This window comes from Dromaius novaehollandiae, chromosome 20 (assembly GCF_036370855.1).
Source record: "Dromaius novaehollandiae isolate bDroNov1 chromosome 20, bDroNov1.hap1, whole genome shotgun sequence".
Lineage (NCBI taxonomy): Eukaryota > Metazoa > Chordata > Aves > Casuariiformes > Dromaiidae > Dromaius > Dromaius novaehollandiae.
In genome coordinates, this window is record NC_088117.1 from 8,037,942 (window position 1) to 8,059,736 (window position 21,795).

At 47.1% G+C, this 21,795-nt stretch overlaps 1 protein-coding gene across 3 annotated transcripts; it reads left to right on the forward strand.

Moving 5' to 3' along the window:
• Nucleotides 1–85: 85 nt before the first annotated feature.
• MIGA2 (mitoguardin 2) lies at nt 86–21,083 on the forward strand. 3 transcript variants are annotated; one of them, XM_026110788.2, is made up of 16 exons: nt 86–206; nt 1,725–1,967; nt 2,537–2,747; nt 3,850–3,962; nt 8,324–8,441; nt 8,977–9,116; nt 10,669–10,786; nt 10,984–11,084; nt 11,731–11,846; nt 12,263–12,335; nt 13,047–13,133; nt 13,810–13,908; nt 14,475–14,609; nt 15,338–15,391; nt 16,389–16,505; nt 17,155–21,083. In XM_026110788.2, the coding sequence occupies exons 2-16, from the start codon at nt 1,872–1,874 to the stop codon at nt 17,353–17,355; spliced, it is 1,779 nt and encodes a 592-aa protein (XP_025966573.2). In that variant the 5' UTR covers nt 86–206; nt 1,725–1,871; the 3' UTR covers nt 17,356–21,083. The 3 variants fall into 3 exon arrangements, with proteins under 3 accessions (XP_025966573.2, XP_025966575.2, XP_025966574.2); XM_026110790.2 differs by having other exon boundaries at nt 11,011–11,084; XM_026110789.2 differs by having other exon boundaries at nt 2,552–2,747.
• The last annotated feature ends 712 nt before the right edge of the window (nt 21,084–21,795 follow it).

Sequence of the window (21,795 nt, forward strand, 5' to 3'; positions counted from 1 at the left end):
CCATCTGATTGGTCCTCGGGGAGGCAGCTCGCCGCGCGGATTGGCTCGGAGCGCCGGCGGGAGGCGGCCCCGCCCCGCCGCGGCAGGCCCCGCCCCCGACTAGGGTAGGCTGCGGCGCGGGGGAAGGAGAAGCTGCCCTTCCGCGGCCATGGCGCGCGGCGGGGGGAGAGGGCGCCTCGCGGGGCGGCGCACGCCCCCCCGCCACGGTGAGTGGTGCCGCCCGCGCTCGCGGGGGACGGGCCGGGCGGGCCGCACCATCGCTGCGGCGGGGGGTGTGTGGGGGGGACCGGGGTCTACTGGGGATGGGGACCCCCCCAGGGGTGCAGAGGGGCGTGGGGGTGCCCCGGGGGGCGCGAGAGGTCCGGGGATTCCTGGGCTCCGGGGGGCACGGGGGATGCCCCCGGGGTGCAAGGAGCCCAGGGACCCCCCGGGGTGCATGGGTGCAATGGGTGTGGGGGATGTCCCGGGGTGCAAGGAGCCCGGGGACCCCCTCTTGGGTGTAAGGGGTGGGGGGAGTGACCCAGGGGTGCAAGGGGTACAGGGGATACCCCAGGGGTGCAAGGAGCCTGGGGACCCCCCTGGGTGCAGGGGGTACAGGGGGATACCCCAGAGGTGCAAGGAGCCTGGGGACCCCCCCCGGGTGCCCCCAGGAGGGGCAGGGCTCTGCCGAGATGCCCTGGGACGGGGGGATGTCCCTGGTGCCGTGCATGTCCCCCCACCAGCTGGACACGGTAACCTCCGGGCTGGATTCTGCACCCCGGATTTCTCACACCTCGCTGCTCTCGTCTCCGCTCTGGCCAAAGCGCCGCATTTAACCTTGCGCCGAGAGCCGGTCATGTGAGTCCGGTCCCTGCAGGCTCCGGCCACCTTGCGATGCGTTTCCAGACGTGGCACCCGGACAGGGTTGTGCCCTCCTCGGGGGCCGTGAGATCTTGGGTCTGAGGTCGCTGCGAGCAGTGTGGTCAGGGGGAGTTATCACGCAGCTTTAAAACGCGGGATGGGTTTAGCTCGTCAGTGTGGGAAGACACCGAAGCACGGGCCATGGGCTGCACGCGGGTAGGTGCCGCGTCGCCCGGCTGCGGTGGACGTGGCTCGCCAGGACGGCTGGCTGGGCAAGGCAAGCAGGGCCAAAGCGTTTCTAACTTTGTTGCATTTCAAAGATACCCCCAGGTTTCAACATGTTCTTTCATAGCCCTGTCCTTGACTTGAAGCACGCCTGTCCTCCCCAGCTCCCAGCATGGCCAGCAAAGCTCTGCTTAAACCTTGGCTGCTTTGAAACCTCTGGGCAAACACCCTTTGGCTGGTGGCTTTTGAGCAGGTCTTCGATGTGGTCACAAAATTGAGGGGGAGCAGAGTTTTGCCAATGAAAGTGTGCACATGTTCTTTTGGAATAAAGAGTTTTTCACAAGGGAACTGCAAACAAAATCCCTGCAACTGTGTGCAGCCACTTTTGGTGCATGTGGAAGTCCCTGGCATAGTCGCGGCTATCAAGTTCAAGGATGCTTGGTCTCCTGGGCTCCTGCTGTAGAGAGGTTTGGGAATCCGCCCCCAGGGTTAAAAGGAGAGGAGAGGCAGAAACTGCTGCTGTCTGTTGGAAAACATTTTAGCTTTCCTGTTTGGTCCTAGCTGTGTTGCTGCTCTGAGCCTGGTCTGCGTTCAGAAGTGCCGCACAGAGACGTGAGCGCATGTTCCCTTTGCTCACCTATTTTTCCCTCTTCGTGCAGGAAGAGGATTGCTGGATGAAGACTGACCCTATGACTCTGAGTCAGATGTCGAAGGCAAGTTGGGTTTCCTTGCAAGCAGCCGACGCAGCATCTACGAGTGCTCGTCCTCGTGGTGGCTCCTGGAGGTGCTGAGGTCCTCGTTCAGACATGGCATTTCAAAGGACAGAGGGAATGTCCATCATCCAGGCCTTGGCGATGACTGTGGCGGAGATACCTGTGTTTGTTTACACTACATTTGGACAGGTACAAGAAGCAGAAAAGGCTTTTCTGACCAGTTCCTTGGATTTTCTCTTTGGGGGTTGCCTGTAGAGAAAGAAGAGTCAGCTTTAGTTGAGAGGTCCAGAGGCACAGGGGGGTGGTGCTGGCAGAATTTGGCACTTTTCATGCATCCCATCCCGGGAGAACTCTTGGGTTCAACCTTTCTTGTCTTCAAAGGCACTAAAACAAGATTTTAGTTTTAAAGATGACTAATATATTTCCCACTTGTAATAATGCAACACTTGGGGCAATAAAGCTCAGCTGTGTACCGGGGTTTCAGAGCTGGATCTGGATAACTTGGATCTCATCTGTCATGGGCTGTAGGCAAACTTTGCAGGGTGCATGTTGAGACCATGTTCTCCAGGCTCTGTCAAAATGAGGCTACGCACTTTCTCTGCTATTAAGTAGTAGTTGTATAGTGGGGGCTGTGTTTTGTGGGTGGGAGAGAATGCCAAGGTGCATTTCAGGTCTGTTATGTTTAAGACCCTTTTTAAAAAAAGGGGTGGTGGAATTAGTTTTTCATTGTTGCTCTTTCATATCTTTTGTGTTTAAAGTCTGTCTTCTCTCAGCTGCGGCTCTCTCCAGGCCTGCGTAAGGTGCTCTTTGCTACAGCTCTCGGGACGGTTGCCTTGGCTCTTGCAGCTCATCAGCTGAAGCGTCGTCGGCGTCGGAAGAAACAAATTGCTCCAGAGAAGTGCGGCGTTAAGCCTGGAGGGATAACAGTGCCCATCTTGCCAACCAGAAGGGTCCCTTCCGTGAAGAAAGGTTGGCCTTGCAAAAGGGGAAAAAAACCCAAAAGCTTTAAGTGAGGGTGCAAAGAGAATATTACTAAAGTAGCATTCAAGGAAAGAGGGTGTACAGGGAGTGATGGGACCATGGAAAGTTGCAGGCAAGTGGGAGGAGAGGAAAGCAAAGCAGTTTCTGTCTAGTGTATCGATGCGAAATGAAATTAAGAACCTGAAACACAGTGCCATGGACACAGGGTTAGTGGAAGAAAGAGAGAGACCCTTTACAAAGGTTCGTAGTTCCCATCCCCCTTCGCACAGAAAGACTATGGACCCGTTACGCCATGCTCTCCCCCAGCAGTAACAGCCGTGAGCATGCAGTGACCTGGATCTGTATTGATCTTGGCAACACGGGGGGGACGCCTGGCCTGCGGGTCCCATGTGCAGCTGCCTTGGTGGGGCTGGACGGCAGAGGAGAAGGTGGCGTGGGATGGGCTGGGGACGTGGGAGTGTTCATCCAGCTCTGGGCTGGGCTCCCTGACCTTGGGCAGCTTCTTCACCTGCTTGTTTTGGTTTTGGGGTAAGACTGACCCAGCTGCCCAGCAAAGCACTGTAGGAATTGAGCATTAATGTTATGAAATGTATGAAAATCTTTCAGCGTGTTTAATAATAACCAAGGAAGCACCATTGTCTCTGCTGGCAGCTGCTACGTCAGTGCTCTGCTGGGCCCGAGGGAAGCTGGAGGAGTTTGTCTCCTTGATGCTTTCCATTCGTGCTTGCCTTCTGTCATCCAAAGAGGTGAATATTCATCCCACAACCTTAGATTCCCACTGATACTGACTTTCTCAGTGTCTTAAAGCAAAAGAGAGAATACAGCAGATCCATGACTCATTTCTAGGTGTTGTCACACTTGACAGGGTGCTGTTCCCCTCCCTGTTCACAGCTGCAGCAAATTCCTTTTGCTTTGTACCAGGTTTTCCTGCGACTGCGGTAGTTCCCTAAGCGGACTGCCCTCTCTCACAGGGACCACACGTGCGCTAGTGCTTGGTGGGACAGCAAGTGTCAGGAGAGCCTGCCTTCATCCTCTGTGCATAGGCCAGCAAGCCTAAAAGCCTGTTTTCATGTGACCTTCCCAACTGCAGGATACTCCAGCAAGAGAGTCCAGAGTCCCAGCAGCAAGAGCAATGACACTCTCAGCGGGATTTCCTCCATTGAGCCCAGCAAACATTCCAGTTCCTCCCACAGCCTTGCCTCGGTAAGGAGCCTTCTTGGATGTGCTGGGAGAAGCAGGGCTAGGAGGTGTGTACGTACCTACCTGTAGCAAGATCACTGCATCCTTGGGCTTGCGCTGACCAAACCTTTGAAAGCTGAACAGGTTATGGCATAATTAGAGGGCAAGTTCCAATAATAACTTCACAGTGACTGTCTCGAGTCAGGATTCAGGCACCTGACCTGAAATCAGAGCAGCATTTTCCAGTGGCCAGGAGCCCCAGGGTATAGCCCACTTCTTCAGCTGTTTGCGAGAGGCTGCAGGGAGGGACTTGCAAGTGAGACGCGGCCATGATCCCTCAGGACTCTCCCTGCCCCCTCGAGGAGTGAGGCTGGGTTGTAGCTGGGTCTCAGAGCACTGGGGTAGCTCGTCTGCTTCCATCCGTGGCGGAGGTTTTGGATGGGCCAACAGCCCCTAAGCTAGCACAGCCCTCCTGCCTCTATATGGGCTGCTCACAGGTTGACCAGCATGGAGCTAGAGCAGGAGATGACAGTGGATATTTCACAGGGTGTTTTGGGCTGTCCTGAGCTACCAGAAGCAGAGAGCAAACTTTATAGAACTTTGTAGGTCTTATTATGGATTGGAAGCTGAGAAATGTGGGCACTGTAACCTGTGTGGATGCTCAAGTCCAGCAGGGAAGCTCTAAAGTGGCTTAGAATTGTATAAAACTGTTTTTTAAAAACCACGTTAACTACCAAAACGAGCTCGGGAAATGGAGCAGCGCAGGAACATGGCCTAGCAGTTTTTCTACCTCCTCCAAAGCCAAGAACAACCTATAAATACAGGTATTTCAGGCTCGACTAAGCAGGGGAAGCCATCACTGCTCACATCCACCTCTTTGGGACCAAAGGCAGAAGCACTGGGGAGTCTTTGTGGCTTCAGTCCCCTTTGGAGCAGCAGGCAGCACAAGCAGTCCTCCGCTCTGCAGCTTTGTACACAGCGACATACCTTCTCGGTGTCACCTGCGGGAACACCCGTGAGCTGTGTCGACATGTGCTGAGGCTGGTTAGCAATGCTGGGGCGGGAAAGGGAAAAATCACCCCTTTAAAGGGAGCTGTCTGCCAGCAAAGCCTTGCAGTATGTGCAGGCATTGCTTGGTTTTAGCTTGTCCTGTCCGGGTGAAGCACTAGAAACCGGCCAAAAACCTCGTGCTGGCCGTGGTGAGTCTCCAGCAGGCGGCAGTGCCAGCACGGCGCTGGGTGTGCGGCGCTGGGTGTGCAGTCCCGGGTGTGCAGTCCCGCACCAGCGCTGTCCTGGGTGGACTGGGACAAGGTGGGAAGGTTCCTGGGACGTGTCAGTGCAGACCAGGCTGTATCCAGTCCTGGCCTTTCCCCGTCCGGATACTCTCACGTCCATTTAATTCCCCTGCAGCCTCTCCCTTCCCACAGACATAGTCTGGGTTTTATAGCACTGAAGTCTCTTTCCCTTTCCGTGGACCTGGGGAGGAATTTGCCAACCAAATGCAGTGTTTACAGGTTACCTGTAATCTTGGCAGACGAGAAACAATTACAAAGCCGGCAAACCAGCCCTGAGTTTTGGATCCACTGTTTCCCAACTGATCTAGTGAATTTGGCTGTAGCAGAGGGGTGGGGAGCTAGCAAAAGCCTGCCTCTCCTTAGCTAGCTTTGTGACTTTGGCTTAATCTGTTGGGGAACGTAACTGCTGACTCCCATGACAAGCAAATACACTGGTTCAAAACCTGCTTTCCATGTTTGTGAACTAGGATCTCTAAATCTTTGCTGAGATCCAGGCTAGAAAACTCTAAATTCCTTTTTCCACTGTTTATGCATGGGTAAAAACCTAGAGAGAAATCTCTTCCTGTACCCACTTCTCATGGTGCAGGAACAGAGCTTCTGTGACGTTGTACTTCTTACTTTTATGTTAGTTCATGGGGAAAACAGCTCATCGTTCCCACAACTGCAGTTTATGCATGCTTTCATCTGCTTCCCCGTGCTCTTCCTTGCCATCTGGTAAGTAAGTCAGCAGCAGTGAACTGCTGACGTGCAGTTCTAGATCTGAAGGTGATTTATTAACATTCCACAAAGATTAATTGATGGAGGTGGGGCAAGAGCACATCTGTGAGCTGTTTACTGTAGCTTGTTCTCTAACATCAGGCTCACGTTTGGACATCTTCCACTAAGCCATAGGGATTGGAAACCTTTTCTTTCTATGTTTAAAGAAAAAAGAATCCAACCCCAAAGCTGGGATTTAGCAGAATGTGAACACGCTGTGTAGGTCACTAGCATGTCCTGGCAGGGACAGCTTCAGCCTGAGCCAGGGCTGAGCAGCAGTTCCTTAGGGCTGGGGAGACAGCAGGTGGGTCAAGCAGTTTCTATCAATCTGATACATTTGCACCTTCTTACCTGGTTGAGGGAGGGGATAGATCTAATCAGACACAGCTGTTGTGGAAGGCAGTAGAGACCTCCCAGCCTGGCTTTGTATGGCCACTTCATAGCAGATGGAGTGAGATGGTCTCTGGTTCTCCTCCCTAGAGCACAGCTGAGAGCTCGCAACCCTATTGCTAGCGTGCTCTGGCTCCTTGTCTTGGGCTCTGGGCTCGCACGAACAAGGTAGGTGGATTTCCTCTAAAGCAGAAAGGTGTTTGTAAGCACTGGAATTATAAGATGTAATAAGAAGCCTGCTTGAGATAAGAGTTTCACATTGAGCTAAAACTAACCCACAAGTTAAGGGATCTTCTAAGAACCTTTTTCATAAAATGGCTATCCAGATTTCCACTGGCTCTTCTGAGCTGGAGGAGCCTCCTGAACAGCTTGGATTGAGCCTTTTCATGTTTTTGCAGCCTTCAGAAGTTGAAGATTAAATTCCCCTCACCAGAAAGGTGATGTAAAATAGTCTTCAGGAACACTGATCTTTTTTTCTTCTATCTTGTTTTGAAGCAAACTGGGTGATCTCTTCCCTTCTGCTCCCCTTTTCCCTGCTACAGAGTAATGCCCCAATTTGTTTGGCTCAGACTTTTATTTTATTTTTTTTAAACTCTGGAAGTCAAAATTCAGATTTACCCCTTTCCTCTCTTTCAAACTTCCCCTTCCCTAAAATCATTTGTTTTTCTTTGTTATTACCAAGCAGTGCTTTGTGTCCCCCCTCCCCGAAATTCCTATTTTCCTGTAATACAAGACAGTTCATAGTAGTCATTCATCATATGATGAATAAAAAGCAATCTGTGTAAGCTTCGTGAGGGGAAGTTTAACTGATATATGTGATGTGATATGGCTACCAATAACTATCCAGTCACAGGCTATGCAAACACTGATCGTTGATGGGGTTTGAACACAGCACTTTACTGCGTCAGACGTTAAAAGACGTTTATGCACCAGTGTGAAATTTGGAGGTTGACAAGTTGCAATGTGGATTTTAGTGCTCAGCCCTCCCACGAGGAGGTCTGACTACAAAGAGGAGAGCAGAAACTCCCCTGGCCGAAGTCCTCAGCTGTGTTTTTGCCAATAATCTCTTCCTTTGTTTGGATTGTGGTTGTTTCTCCTGCTGTCAGCTTTTTTTGTATTGAGAGCTGGGGCCAACACGTACTTCCTATCAAAATCCCTGTGCCCTTGTAGCATTTGCCTTGGAGTTTTCTTTGGCTGTTTGTCTCCATCAGTGCTATCCTAGCTAGTGCTCACAGCTGTACAGCTGGCGATTTCTTAGTGATGCTTCACTGCCGGTTGGTTGGGAAGGTATTTCCCCTGCAGCTCTCTGTGCTTGCAGACAGCATTGTGCCGGATGGAGAAGGGAGGCTTTTCACCTCACCCGCACCTCTCCACGCCTGGCAGCTCTTGGCAGGGTTGTGCAAACCCCAAGGGGAGAGGGTTGGTTTGAGCAGGATCACAGCGATAACCTGCTGTCTGTGGGGGTGAGCCAGGAGGTGGGGTGAGCCAAGCCCGCAGCTCCCTGCTCCTGCTCCGGCGTTTCCTTCCTGTGCCTGCTTCCAGCCATGCATGCCCTGTCCGGTGCTGCCAAAGGCCTCCAAAACCACTTCAGCTCCCTGAGCCAGGAAAAAGGGGATAGTTTTTGCTGGGTTAGAGAACTGAACTGGCTCATGGAAGGGCCTATGAAGTTCAGAGCTGGCACAAGGCTGGACTGCAGCTGCGAGCGGGGTGGAAGTTTTCGGATGGGCTCAGCTGCAGGTGGAATTGCAGCCTGAAGCATCAATACCTTCTCCTTCAAAAGCAAGGGAATACAGATACTGAGCAGTTACTGGAGTGGGCATGGGGAATGGGAAGGGGCTTATCATTCAGGTTTACCTGGTGGTGGTGGTTGGGTGGTTTCACCACTGATTCTGCCCTTGGAGAGAATTTAAAAGGCATTTGCTGCTCTCCGCTCCCTTCCTGCAGATAGTAGCAGTGAACTCTTCGAGTCCGACGCCAGCGCTGGCAGGTCCGTGGGAGGCCCAGGCAACAGGGGATGCTGGAGCAGCTGGTGATTCCAGTGCAGAAAGCCTCTACATTCAAGGTAAGCAAGAATGAGGGTAACATCACCTTGGGATGATCATTCCTCTTTGCAAGAGCCAAAACAGTACATGAATTCGCATCAAGTGGTACTGGCACTATGTGGATGCGTCTTTGTGCTCAGATCAGAAGCGCTCTCCCATCCTCAACTTAAACTCAGGCTCTTGATAGCTACAAAATCCCACTTGCACTTAGAGAACACCACCGGACACAAGTCTTCTGTTTCCTTAGTGAATAATTTGCTTCCAGAATACTGCCCTTCCAACAACAGGTTCGTCCACGGCTCTTGTGCGGAGAGCAGTACCTTGAAAGTAACATGTTTGATGTTTTAATCGTTTTGGGGGTATTCTCATTAACTTCTAATCGAAATTAAACCATATTTAAAAGGGAAAGAAATAGAATAAATTAAATCTTCCTCATCAGTTTGGGAGAGTCTTCCCTCTTTGCTGGATTACTTGAGTGAGCAAGGACTCTTGCTGTATCGCTCTGTTCCTTCGTGGCTCTGCAATCTCATGGCTTGCGTTTGGTTGCATTGCCAGGCATGGAGCTGTTTGAGGAGGCCCTGCAGAAGTGGGAGCAGGCGTTGACCATCCGGCAGAGGGACAGTGCTAGTACCAGCACCCCGGTGCCCTGGGACGGCAGGAAACACCAAGAGTCCATGTCCGAGGACGTCCCGGAGGTAGGTCCCCACTTTTCCCTTGCTTTTGCCAACTGGGGAATGTGCTGAAAGGTCAGACTGGATGCTGGAACCAGTCATGAGTAGGAGATTAAACAGTGAAGAGCAAATTCAAGGCAGAGTTGGGCCAGACTCTGTTTAAGAGCTGTCTGTATCTGCAGCTTCCTTATCCAGTTTGAGTGGGTGTGTTTTTAATTTCTTCTTCTTTTTTTTTTCTTTTAAATAAGTCTCTCCCCCTCACTCTCTAATGTTTCTACCCACCTTCCAGCATCAGCATCTCATGTCAGTCGCTGTCATGCGACTTCTCAGACAGCAGAGTCTTGTGTAGGAAAAGGCTGTAACAAATGCATCACCTGAGAGGAAAAAATAGCTTTTTGCCTGGTGATGTTGTGTCTGTAGCTTACTAACACATTTGTAAGTGGAGATCTTGATTGTCGCTATCGCTTCCTAGGGAGCTGGGAGGAGAAGCAGAGGCCAGCTGCCTCTGCGCATTAATGAGTAAAGCTAAGTGGTAACTCGGCAGGAGCCACGTGTGCCCGTCTGCTGAGCAACTGCAGCGGGGAGACAGGTAGCTCCTTCTACCTACAGCTGCAGAACAAGTATTTTAGGACAATATCCTGTTGTCTTGGACCTGAGGACTATGCTGGGAAGATAAAAGGGGAGATCCAAACTAGAAAGGCTCAGTGGTGACCACAGAGCTAAAAAGAGAGCAGCTGTAGCCCAGGATCATGAGAGGAGCTAAACTGCGAACTCTGCAGGAGTTCGTGTTGGTGAAAGATGTTCCCAGGCTCTTATAAACAGGGCCTGGTGCAGTAAGTATGTGGGATGTTTGTCTTTTGTGGTGGATAATATTTATCCACATTAAATCTGGATTCTCTTCTTGCTCTCTCTCCTTGAAGTGTCCTGTAGTGTTTCTACAACTGCCATAAAAACAGTTGCTTCATTATCAAAATAGATTTTATGCTTCTTGTTAATGCTTCTATCTGCTGGGTGAGATATTCATGCAGACACAGGGGTATGAAGGCAAGATGCTGTGTAAGTTTTATTCTCCGTTGTTTCTGTCCCTCTGTCCTAACGGCAAACTTTGCTTATGCCCAGCACCTTAATCCAAGGACTCTTATTCTGTTGTCCAGCTCTGGATACTCTGTTGTATTCAATACAGAGTTTTCTGATGTGAACAAACATTCCCTCTTGAAATTAGGCAAAAGCCGCAAGTAAAGAGAATTGAGTGATCTGTAATTCATTAAGAGGTCTGTTTTTCTGGATGGCAGTTTAAAGTTCCTTTTTCCTTTTTTTTTAAAAGAAAAACAAAATGAATTCTGAAGCTAAAAATGCCGGTGTTTGTGTAGGCTGTGTAGAAGCTTCCCTCTTCCCTTGCACTATTAGCTATATTGTAGGATTAATGAGTTCTGTTTTTTTTGTTTTGTTTTGTTTTTAAAACAGTTAATCTCCAAGCTGTAAATCCTATTTAACTGAGAATTTCCTTCCATATTTGTGCTGTCAATCTGTCTCTGTCCGGTGGGCTAATTAACAGTGGCATTTGTGTACGTTCAAGGAGGAGTCCCAGAAAAAGGAGTTTGCCGAGAAGCTGGAGTCCCTCTTGCACCGAGCCTATCATCTGCAGGAAGAGTTTGGGTCTTCGCTTCCATCGGACAGCATGCTGCTGGATCTGGGTGAGCTGGGTATGGGAGCTGGGTTCGAAATGAATTAGAAGGGCTATTTTTGTCTGTTTTTTATGTCCTTTTTGTAAGCCAGGCAATGAAGTGGTGACGAAAGGGCTATATGGGAGGATGAGAGGGAGAGCGCAGTGGCCAAGAGGAATAATAGTCCCTATAGTCTCTAGCACATACATTTTCTTCCTCTCATCCAGAGAAGACTCTAATGCTTCCATTGACAGACGGGTCGCTACGGCTTCGGACAGATGATGAAGACAGCTCAATTTCTGAAGACTCCTTCTTCTCTGCGGCAGAGGTGACTTAAGTTTCCAGCTGTATGTAACAGACCAGCTGCTGGGCGGGGAGCCACAAAGATAGCGGAGCCAAACACATCTTGTTAGAGGAAGATGATAAAACATAGAGCAACAGCCCCAGGTTGAGGCTTTGGAGGTTCATGTTGGACTTCAGGAAAAGCTGTTTCACTAGGAGAATGGTGCAGCCCTCCCCAGAAAGGCCTGGGACTCTCACTCCTTGGAATTTTTCAAGATTTTTGTGGACCAAACCATGATTGACCTGATCTAGTGTTGGCAGCAGTCCTGCTTCAAGTGGGAAGTTGGCCTAGAAAACTCCAGGGGTCCTTTCCAACCAACGTTTCCATGTTATTTTACTTTCTATTGTAGAAAACATACCTTAACAGCTAGAAAAGTACTGTAAATCTAACATAATGTGGCTTGGTTGTGTAGATGTTTTAGGGGATATTGAGCTGTGTCAGGGCAGAGGCAGCTTTGAAACTGGTGGGAGAAGAAATATCTTTGCATGAAATATCTTTGCCTGAAATAGGTGGTACTGACAAGAGTTTGTTAGTTGAAGAATGCACATCTTGCTTGTGTGCAGTCTCTGCGTATTTGCAAATATTTAACAAGATCATTTTATTCTTCCCATGTCTCCTGCTGTCTTTACAGCTCTTTGACTCTCTTCATTTTGAGGAAATACCTTTCCATCTTTCTAAGCCAGTAGCTGCGTATGAAGATGCTTTGCAGTTAGTGAAAGAAGGGAAGGTTGCCTGCCGGACACTGAGGTGAGGTGCTGGCTGGAGTCTTGGGTCATTGCGTCAAAGCTCCTTTGAGCAGTGTGGACACAATATTTGCCTTAGAGCAGCCCTGGAACCAGAATAACCCTGTGGGGCAGGGAACTCTTAGCATCTTTCCTGCTGGTTTGGACCTCTCAGAGACCTAGCCCCAGCTTTTAGGACATGTATGTTAAGAAATAGGGTAGTTGTCCCAGGAAATCAGTAATGAGAAATATAACTGTTCTGTGTGGCTGTGCTGCAACAGCCTTTGGCGAGGTGCTGTGGTCCCCTGGTGCACTGCACGAAAGGGAATGCAGTTGTCACTTTCTTTTAGGCAGAGACTGGGATTTTTTAGGGGTCTCAGATGCTGGAAAACAGGTGTCAGGAGAGCTGAAGTGTGTGCAATCCTTTCCTTTTCCCTCTAGGACAGAGCTTCTAGGCTGCTACAGCGATCAGGATTTCCTAGCGAAGCTGCACTGCGTCAGGCAGGCCTTCAAGGTAAGAACGCCTCGGCCGCGGTCCTCGCGGCTGGCTGTCCTTGAGGCTGGCCGGCTCTTGTGGCGAGTGGCTCTTGGCAGCACCTTCTTCCCTGCCACCCCACCCGTACGGGAGTGAAGTCTTCCCCCCTCTGCAGCAAGTAAAAGCAGCAGCAGCAGCTCAAGCTTCCCTTGTTTTGCTCTGTAATCCTGTCCTGATCGGTTTGATCTGGAGAGCGAGAGGATCTCCCGGTCCCTGTGCCCAGCTGAGAAGCAGCTGTATGGCTGCTAACATTTTCCATTATAGTTCTGGGAAGGGAAAATTTGGCAGTTTCAGAGCTGTACCAAAGCTGCTGCTCCCACTTGGGAGCTTTCAACACTAACTGGGCCGGATTCAAACCTCTGCGGTGGAGGAGCAAGGTTTCTTCTTCTCACTCCAATTCCCTTGCTAGCAAAATATTTCTAGACCCTAAATAGAAGGGTCTTGGGCCCTGGCCCCACTGGCAGCCCGTGACTCCCATGCTTTCATTATTGCTGCTTCCAGTCTTCTAGCCTAATTTTGAACTTTCTCCCTGGGAAAGCAATTTTGTTTTCTGGACTCCAGCCTATTAAAGGCTAATGGTACTGGTGTACGCAGCACTGCTTTGTATCCTGTCCCTTTTTTTATCCCTCTAAACTCAGGGTTCACACAGGCCAAGGTGTTCACAGGAGACTGCTTATGTTCCCTTTGCAGGAGCTACTGGAGGATGAAAGCAACCAGCTGTTTTTTGGGGAGGTTGGGAAGCAAATGGTGACAGGACTAATGAGAAAAGCTGAAAAGGTAGGAAGTTTGTACAATCACTCAACTGTGTCGTGTGAACACAGGGAGTTGTGTTCCTGCATCCCAACCCAGAGGTCCTCCACTCTGCTGAAAGGAAAACACTTCATCTTTGTTCTGGTCACCATTATGAGAAATAAAATGTGTGTGCTTTTTCTTTTGTTTAACCAAATCTCTTGTAAGCAGCTCTGCGCAGCTCCTGTCCACAACCCGATACAATGCCTCATTGGAGCGAAGAGAGGGTACAGAGAGCATCAACTGGCATCCTCTCCAGGGATATGGGAGAGGGAGAAGATAATCCACCTTTGCATCAACCGTGTGCCAGTTCTCGGATCACTGGTTTAGTCACTAGTCATCCTCTAAACAAGGAGACGGTGACTTACACTGTGGAAAAAGTGATTCTTACTGGAACAAATTCGTGTATAGGTGCCTCTAACCACTTCCTTGAAGAGAGTTGAGCAATACAGGTGTTTGCAATCACAGCGGCTGAGCCTGGGACTGTCCGAGCCTCCTAGAAATTAATTCTCTTTTTGCAAAGTGTATTTGGGCTAAAAACTTTGGTCAGGCACGTTTGTTTGTTTTAGCTCAAAATAGATTGGTCAAACTTTGGTGAAATGTCCACACAACTGTTTCACCTTCTGAAATGTTTTTATTTATTTTTTCCTCTGCTCTCTCCCAGAATCCCAAAGGTTTTCTGGAAAGCTATGACGAGATGCTGCATTATGCACTGAAGCAAGAGACCTGGCCGACAACTCAGCAGGAGCTGGAGGGAAGAGGGGTTGGTAAAGACTTTCTCTCTAGAAAATTGCAGAGGAATTGGAGTAATCAATATGTAGGAATGGTCCAGGAGTGAAAGAACTGCTGCTGAAATACTATTTTGCAATTGTGCACTGGAGGGCAGGGGAATATTGGGATTTTTAAACTGTGTGGCAAATCAGGATATGTTAGTGGACTACTCTGTAATACATGGGGAAGGAAATACCTCTAAGCAGGACTCAGATTGCCTTCAGCAATGTCAGCAGTGTTGGATTTAAAACAAACAAACAAACTCAGAGCTCTGCAGAGCCAGTTTCTTCTGGAGGGCACAGCTACTGTCTCTAGCTATGTAAGATTTGTTTGCCTTTTCACTGGACTCTTCCTGGACACAAGATTAGTAAGTCCCTTTGCCAGCCCCTCTCTGATGCCCTGAGTTCTGGCTACTGATCTGAATGAACACAGTTCAGTCCTCTTATGTCCATGGCAAACTTCCGTTTGTTCTGTTTTGCTGCTTTAAACCAAAAGAATAAAGCTCATCTCCTGGATGGTAAGCCTGTTTCCTTTACAGACTCTTCTGCTCTCTGGCAGGTGGTGTGCATGAGCTTCTTTGATATTGTGCTGGATTTCATCCTCATGGATGCTTTTGAGGACCTGGAGAACCCTCCCTCCTCCGTGCTGGCTGTGCTGCGCAACCGCTGGCTCTCTGACAGCTTCAAGGAGACGGTGCGTGAATTGGGTAGTCCTTGCTCGGAGCATGAGATCACAGTGCCAAGGCTAGAAAAGGGTATAACTTCAGCTGTCCTGGCTGAGCCGAATTTTCCCTTTAAAAATATCTCCCCTTCCTGAAACTCCAAACAACAGACTTCTGGTACATATAAATTGTTTACAGGAAAGCTTTCCTTTGAGAGCAGCTGGGTTGGCTCCAGTAGACTTATTTCGCTAGCAGCCATTATCGGTGATGCCATGGAGATGTTGAAAGATAACAGTGTATATTTTCATGAATGATAATAAGAGGATCAAAGCATGGGGAAAAACAGTGTTTTCTTTGCAGCTGGCCGTTCATTCTGGCGGTATCTCAGTAGACACTGAAGCATGAATAGCAGCACTTTCTTTTAGTCCTGGCCAGATGCATATATAAGAATAATTAGTTCTGAGGGCTGAGATGATGGTTGGGAAGCACCTTCCAACAGTCATCTGTTTACAGTCTGCGTGCTGGGGTGCTTGCCAGCTGTGCCAGATTGCATTGGCAATCTTCAAATGCGCTCTGGCTGATCTGCAAAGGATATGGAGTGGCCAATTTGCCTCCAGTTCTCTTAGATTTTGTAACTAATTTTAGAGTTGTTGGCCACAAAAGGGCCACCACTTTAATATTTTGCTGGCGATGTGTTGGTGAACCCTGTTTTTCTGGAAAGTAAACCCAGTAGGTGATTGTCTTTCTCCCTTAATTGTAGGCCCTAGCAACTGCCTGCTGGTCAGTTCTGAAAGCAAAAAGGAGGCTTCTGATGGTAAGTAAAATAAATTAAAAGGGAAAGAATGTAGTGTAGTTGAAGGTGAAAAGATAGAACCTGGGTCTTGCCAAAATACAACACCTAAGTGGTATAAGAATGAACTGAATCATGTTCTTTGTGACGCTTGGGAGCGCTGAGGTCCTGTTGTCGTGCCTTTGCCCCGGTACCACAACAATTTTTACTGAATCAGTCTGAATTTATTCTCCATTTTTCTTATTGTGAGGATTCAAAAAAAATGTTCCCTGTACAGTATTCCATCTCCCTGCTTACAGTTCTGTAGGAATGGCCACAGACAGCAAGGGACTGCTTTTGAATTGTAGCTTCCCTGCCGGCAGCACAATGCACTCTTGCACTTCTCTGCTTCCCAGCACTGCCGCTTCACCAGCTTTTGCTTAATGTGTTTCCCTTAAAAACCATGGCTTCTTAAAGTCTCACAGCAGAGTTCATGGACCTGGAGAACAGGAAACTGCAGCTTTGCAACCCCAGTTGTGCCGCAGGGCCTGTGGCATCTGGCAAGCTTTCAACTCCTGTCCCGCAACCAGATGGTACGACTGGGTTTGCCTCGTGAGATGATGCAAAGCGTAATGAGAGCTTTGGAAGCTGGCCTGGCACTGTCATGCAGTAGCTCTGTTGGCTCTTGATGTAGCACTAGTCACTTCATTCTGGAGAAGCTTAGATATTTGCATGCTCTTTCTCATGTTAGATCAAAGACTGTTAATTTCTGGACTATAAAGACTACCTGATGGTTGCCTTCCATTTTCTTCTGTTTAATTTCCTCCTGGAATAGTAGTTCAGAAACACGAATATAGAAAGCTGTAGTAATCCTTCAAGGGTTCTAAAAGATAAATGTAATTCTTCTAGAAGAGATGTTCTGTGTAGCTCTTTCTACTGACACGCAGTGCTTTCTGGCATGGAATTTGGTAGATGATATGGAATAAGCTGGTAATTCTGTCCGAGATCTGAGAGGTATCAATTTTTTCCTTCCTCATGGCAGGTACCAGATGGCTTTATCTCTCATTTCTACTCCGTATCGGAGCATGTCAGTCCTGTTTTAGCCTTTGGTTTTCTGGGGCCCAAACAGCAGCTATCTGAAGTCTGCGCTTTCTTCAAGGTAAGTTGACTTATCTGTACCTTGCCTGTGTGGGAGCCCTGCTGTCTTGTGGCTTAAAGCTTACAGATTGGTGCTTTTGATGGCTGTTTTTGACTGAAATGCTACTAAGAAACTTGGCTCTGTACAAAAGCCTTCTAAAAATCACTGTTTTTTGAAATGCAGATTGTTGAATTAAGATTGATAAGAATTCCTATCATGATTTACCATGGCTGATAGCAAAAACAGATTTGATGAGATCACTTTATACCATCCTCGCTGGAAAAGAATAAGGGTATATATGTATACGTTGAAAGAATAAGTTGCTGAAGAGTACATGGCATCTTACAAGTTACACACTTGATCATAAAGCCTAAATCCTGTTTTATTGTTGATGAAATCATGAGAGGCTGATTTTGCATTCATAAAATGTTTGCAGTGGATGTTGCCGTAGAGATTAGTATTGCATTCTGACTTCAGGAGCTCTGCTGTCCTGTTTGATAGGCACAAGTGGTTTAGCCCCAGAAGTAATACACAGCCAAGTGGATCTTTACTTGCTGGCAGACATGCAAAATTCCTTATGGGATTCTCTGCTTGCTGCAGTCCAGGCGGTTGGTATTGGAAAGTGTGAGGGAAGGTCTCCTTACTGTCAACCTTCCTCGTATCTTTGCAGCACCAGATAGTACAATATCTGAAGGACATGTTTGACCTGGACAACGTGAGATACACAACAGTTCAGTCGCTGGCTGAAGATATTTTGCAGCTCTCGCGGCGGCGCAGTGAGATCCTCTTGGGGTATCTGGGCACTGAGACCTCCCCTGAGATGAACGGCATGCTTCCTGGTGAAAATGAACCACTGAAAGAGCTCATCTGATGTCAATCAGGGGAGGAAAAACGGTTTCATACACAGACATTTTTCCTCCCAGAAGTGGCTAAAACTACCTGCACTGGTCAGTGGTGGCAGCAAGACTATCTCAACACACAGCAACCTGGTGGGACCTTCTGCTTTTTGTAGCCAGAAGTGTTTGCTGGGATGGATCCTGGACCACTTGCCAGCTTATGGTTTGAATTTCTTCTTTGTTCCACCTTCCTGTTCTTTTTTATTATTTTTAATGTATCATATGAACCATGAACTGCCTGGGCCCAGACTTTTGCCCCATTCTCTTGAATGAGGCAACATATGTACCTGTTCTGCCCATGCGTTATCTGGGAGATGTTTTCCGATGTTTATGATCACATGGGGGAGCAGGAACATCATTCGTAAATTCTCCACTTCGCCCTTAGGTCCTTAAAGATAATTTATGGAGATTTGTTTGCTTTGGGAATTTTTAATGTTATTCCTCTGCTGTGTCTCTATAGACATTACTGCTGATTTTACCTTACATGTTATAACACATGCAATGTGACTAGCAGAGATTTCTCCTCCCAGGAAGGAAGAAATATTTCTTTAAAGCACTGAAGTAAAATTCAGACTCTTGTAACCAGTCTGAAGCTCTACGGGAGTCGGTCCGTTCCCTCTGTGTTGCTGTTCTTTGCGGGCCAGATGACTGGCTCTGTACTGTGGTCATCCTCACGCAGGAGACTGCTAAAGTCTGTTGTTGCTTCTAAGACAAAGTAGTGTGAGGAGAGGGTGGATTTGTATGCCTGTGCACGCACAAAGTATTTAACATCCATCAAAGTGCCTTGCTCTATTTCAGAATTGGCCAGTAACAGTTTTCATGAAGCACAGAAGCAGAGACCTGATATAGAGTGGTGTTGATTGCTGTTATGTATAAGGCAGTAAGAGATATAGCTGTTGGATGTGATGTATGAAATGGATTATGTGTGCAGGTAGCTGGAGAGCCAGGGTCAAGCTGCTAGAGAGGAAACACCTTCTTATGCGTAATTTGTCTATAGCAAAAAACATAATGTAGTTTTGGGTAGATACCAAATGCATGTGTAGTGCGTCCTTGCAGTGCTGAGAAGGACTCAGTTTAAATGTCGTGATAATGACTTCAGAGCTGGCACCTGAAATCTGGCTGCTTTTGATAACATGTTGAGTTGGATGCTAGTGTAAGATAGCAGCATTTGAATGAGCTGGCCTTGAGGCAGTCCTGGGTTTTGTGTGAGGTTTGCAGTGATATGCTTAGTCCTCTGATTGTAATGCCTCAGAGGAAGGCTGAGGGTGCTGCCTGTCTTTTCTCCTGTTTTAGTCTGCATATGGCCCCAAATCCCAGCCTCAGATTGAGGTATTCAGGGAGAAGAAAATGGGGGCTTTCACAACATTAGGCTTCACTTTTTTTCCCAAAGTGATTTATTATTCCTTGTGTCTGTCCCAGGTAACAAGCATAAGTCTTATCCAGCTATGAATGAAAAAATTAAGAATCTGGAGTTTCTGTAGAATGGGAAAGTCAGTGCATGGACTTGGAGAATATACATCTTTTCTTTTTTCCCCTCTTCAGATCTCTAAAGTGGATTCTGCTGGTAGAAGTAGGAAGGAAATAAGCAGGGAAAAAGTAAACAAGAAGGTGTGAAATGAGTAGATAATGCTCCTGAGACTCCTGCAAGAAGGCAAGTGTAGAGCATACAGCACCAGTTGCTCTACAAGCACATCAGACTGATGTGTCTTATCCTGAAGACTAGATTAATGCAATAAACAAGAAAATGGTGAGGCAAAGTGAGGAACAGCAGTCCTTGGTTAAAGCTTCATGAAATAAACTGTTATGAGAAGGATTTAAGGGAGGTTAATTGAAACTAGGAGAGGTTTCTGAGGTGTCTTGTTTCTGCCATCATGCAGTGAAAGAAGAAACGGAGGATGTTGTGTTAGTGTGTCATACCTGTTACATGTGGACTGTGATTCAAAAGTATGTTAAATTCTGAAAGCAAGTTACTTTGCCAAAAATATTTTATAGTGCTCTGTGCTCTTGTATGGCTGGTTTAGAAGAAAGAGTAAGTTCAACAGCTTTGTATAGTAGTTAAGAAGATGTTAAAATGTGAAGATTAATGTAATAAGCTGGATTGTAATTCTAAAGAATCAATGCTCTTCATGTCAGATTTTTAGAGGGTTTTTTTGTGTATTTATTTACTACTTTGAATGTCTTTAGGCCTTGGTGCTCGGGGCAGCCTGCCTGTCTTGTGTAAGGACAAAAACGCTGGTGGCTGACTTTGGTCTTTTCATGTCCTCACAGGAGAGGATACTAAAACAGGGTCTCCATGAAGCAAATGCTAACTTGCCTTATGGCTTTTTAGCTAAGAAACTGTAGATTCTTAGTCAATCAAATGGAAGTAAGACACTTTTTTATTACTGTTTTATTCTCTCCCTTAGCCCCTATTCCAAATAGGTGTGCTGCCCTTCCAGTGAAGGCGAAGAGGAATCTTCCTCAAGAGCGCTTAGAGCTTTTTGAAGGTTGTTTCCCCCCCTCCACCCACCAACACTAACTTGTTCCTGCACAAGCCAAGAATGTCTGCTGAGACAAACTGATTTTCCCTTTACTAGGGAAGAAGTGAAAGTTTTCTAAAAGCCCCCTTCCTATTTCTTTACTGCTCTTTCTCCCTCCCCCAGTAAAATGCATTGCAGCTAGAGAGGAAAAGCAAAAGAAAGGGGTGTCTGCAGGCTTTAAAGGATGCCGTTCAGCTCACTGGGTTCAAAGGAGGTGTTCCTGTGCGAGAAGCTCTCCCTGACCTGAAGGGGTTGGTAAGTGACCTGCTGCATTAAGCTCCTTTGGACATGAACCCAAGTTGGAGTTTGTGTTGCTCCCGCTGACCCTTCCAGAGCAGAGCTTGGCCGAAATGGCAGCCACCTCCCACACATCTGTTTTGCAGGGTAGAGTAAAAGGTTATGGCTGAGCACCTGTCTGCCCTCCAGCTTAGTAAGATATCACTACAAAATCTTTTTTCTTTTTTTTTTTTTTTTTTTCCCACCAGCATATTGTGTTTAGAGCAAAGGAAATTCTTCAGTATTAGTAGCAGATAAGATATATATTTGGGTAGAATCTCTAGAGATAAGGTATTTGCCTCTTTTATAATGAACCCTTATTCTCAGGGGGTTAAATCATTCTGGGCTGACACTTGCAAGATTTTAACACTGATGGGGATTTAAAATGGTTTAGCGGCTATAAAATAAAATCCTTCAGTAGTTTCCGATGCTTAAACAGAATTCCAAATATGCATGACTTTCAGTTTTTATGTGGAGGTTGTTATAACAAGCTTCACTAGTGGTTAAAGTACCTACTCACTGCTTTAGTATGTATTTAGAGACTACACCAAATGGCTCTGAAAGGGTCTTTATGATCTTTAAGACACAATTATATTAATAAAAACAGTTATGAGGAAAAGCTGCCTTGTTGTATCTACGAGACCAGTGTGGCTTTGAAGAGCATGACTTGTGCTGTCTCATACAAGGAGGTTGGAAAGCAGAATTTTATTTACTCTCCTTCAGTAGAACATTCCTCTGCCATATCTGAAACTAATGAATGTAAACTTGTGCCTGTTTTTTCTTGCTTTCCTAAAACTGTAAAGATCTGTTCTTGTTTTGCTTCTTTTTCTTTGCAGCTATTTTTTTTAAATACCTCTAATCTTAGGATGTGGGCATTAAAACAAGTCAAATAAAACTTTCCTTCACAATCTCGTTTTTTGTTTCTAAATTTGCTAGTGAAGCTTGCTATAAGCTCTCGGTCTCAGTTTTCTGATTTAGATGACAGTTCTGGTGATACCTCTCGTGTTAGATGGCATAAAACAAGGCTCTTTCTTCCTAGAGTCAAAATGCTAAACTTAAGTAAATTCTGAGGGTTTTGTTTGCATGGGTAGTCTTACTGGTATTGTAAAGGCAAGTCTTTAGATGAAGTGAGCCAGAAAATAAACAAAACAACTCATCGTACTTCTGGCAATGGTTGAAAACTGTGGCATTGCATTCTTCACATTTCTTTTTCAGTGGTGGTTTGATTGTGTTTGGGTGTGATGTGGACTACGCTAGCGAGCTGTGATAGAGTGATAATCCCAATAAGGAGCAGAATCTCTTAAACATTGTCCAAGTTCTTGTAGTACACTTATCAGCCTCCCTAACTATGTGAAAGAAACCCAGACTAAAGACTGTGGCTTGATATCAGAGATGCCCATCTGCTGACTCTGCAGGAAACTCATCTTCTTACTCTTTTGAAGCAAATAAAGTATGTTTAAATACTTTCCTTTTCAAGTGATACAGAAACCAGATTGAATCAGATAAGTTGTTTGCTTCCACAGTGATTAAGAGTTCATCCATACACTTAAAAAAAAGCCTTTGTTAGCATTATAGTTAACTTGTCATGAACTATGATATATGCAAATAAAACGTTCATGA

Coding starts and splice junctions, on each gene's coding strand:
- MIGA2 (XM_026110788.2), top strand. CDS start 1,872: ATGGCATTTCAAAGGACAGAGGGAATGTCCATCATCCAGGCCTTGGCG. Junction 1,968..2,536: donor TTTACACTACATTTGGACAG/GTACAAGAAGCA, acceptor TTGTGTTTAAAG/TCTGTCTTCTCTCAGCTGCG. Junction 2,748..3,849: donor GGTCCCTTCCGTGAAGAAAG/GTTGGCCTTGCA, acceptor TCCCAACTGCAG/GATACTCCAGCAAGAGAGTC.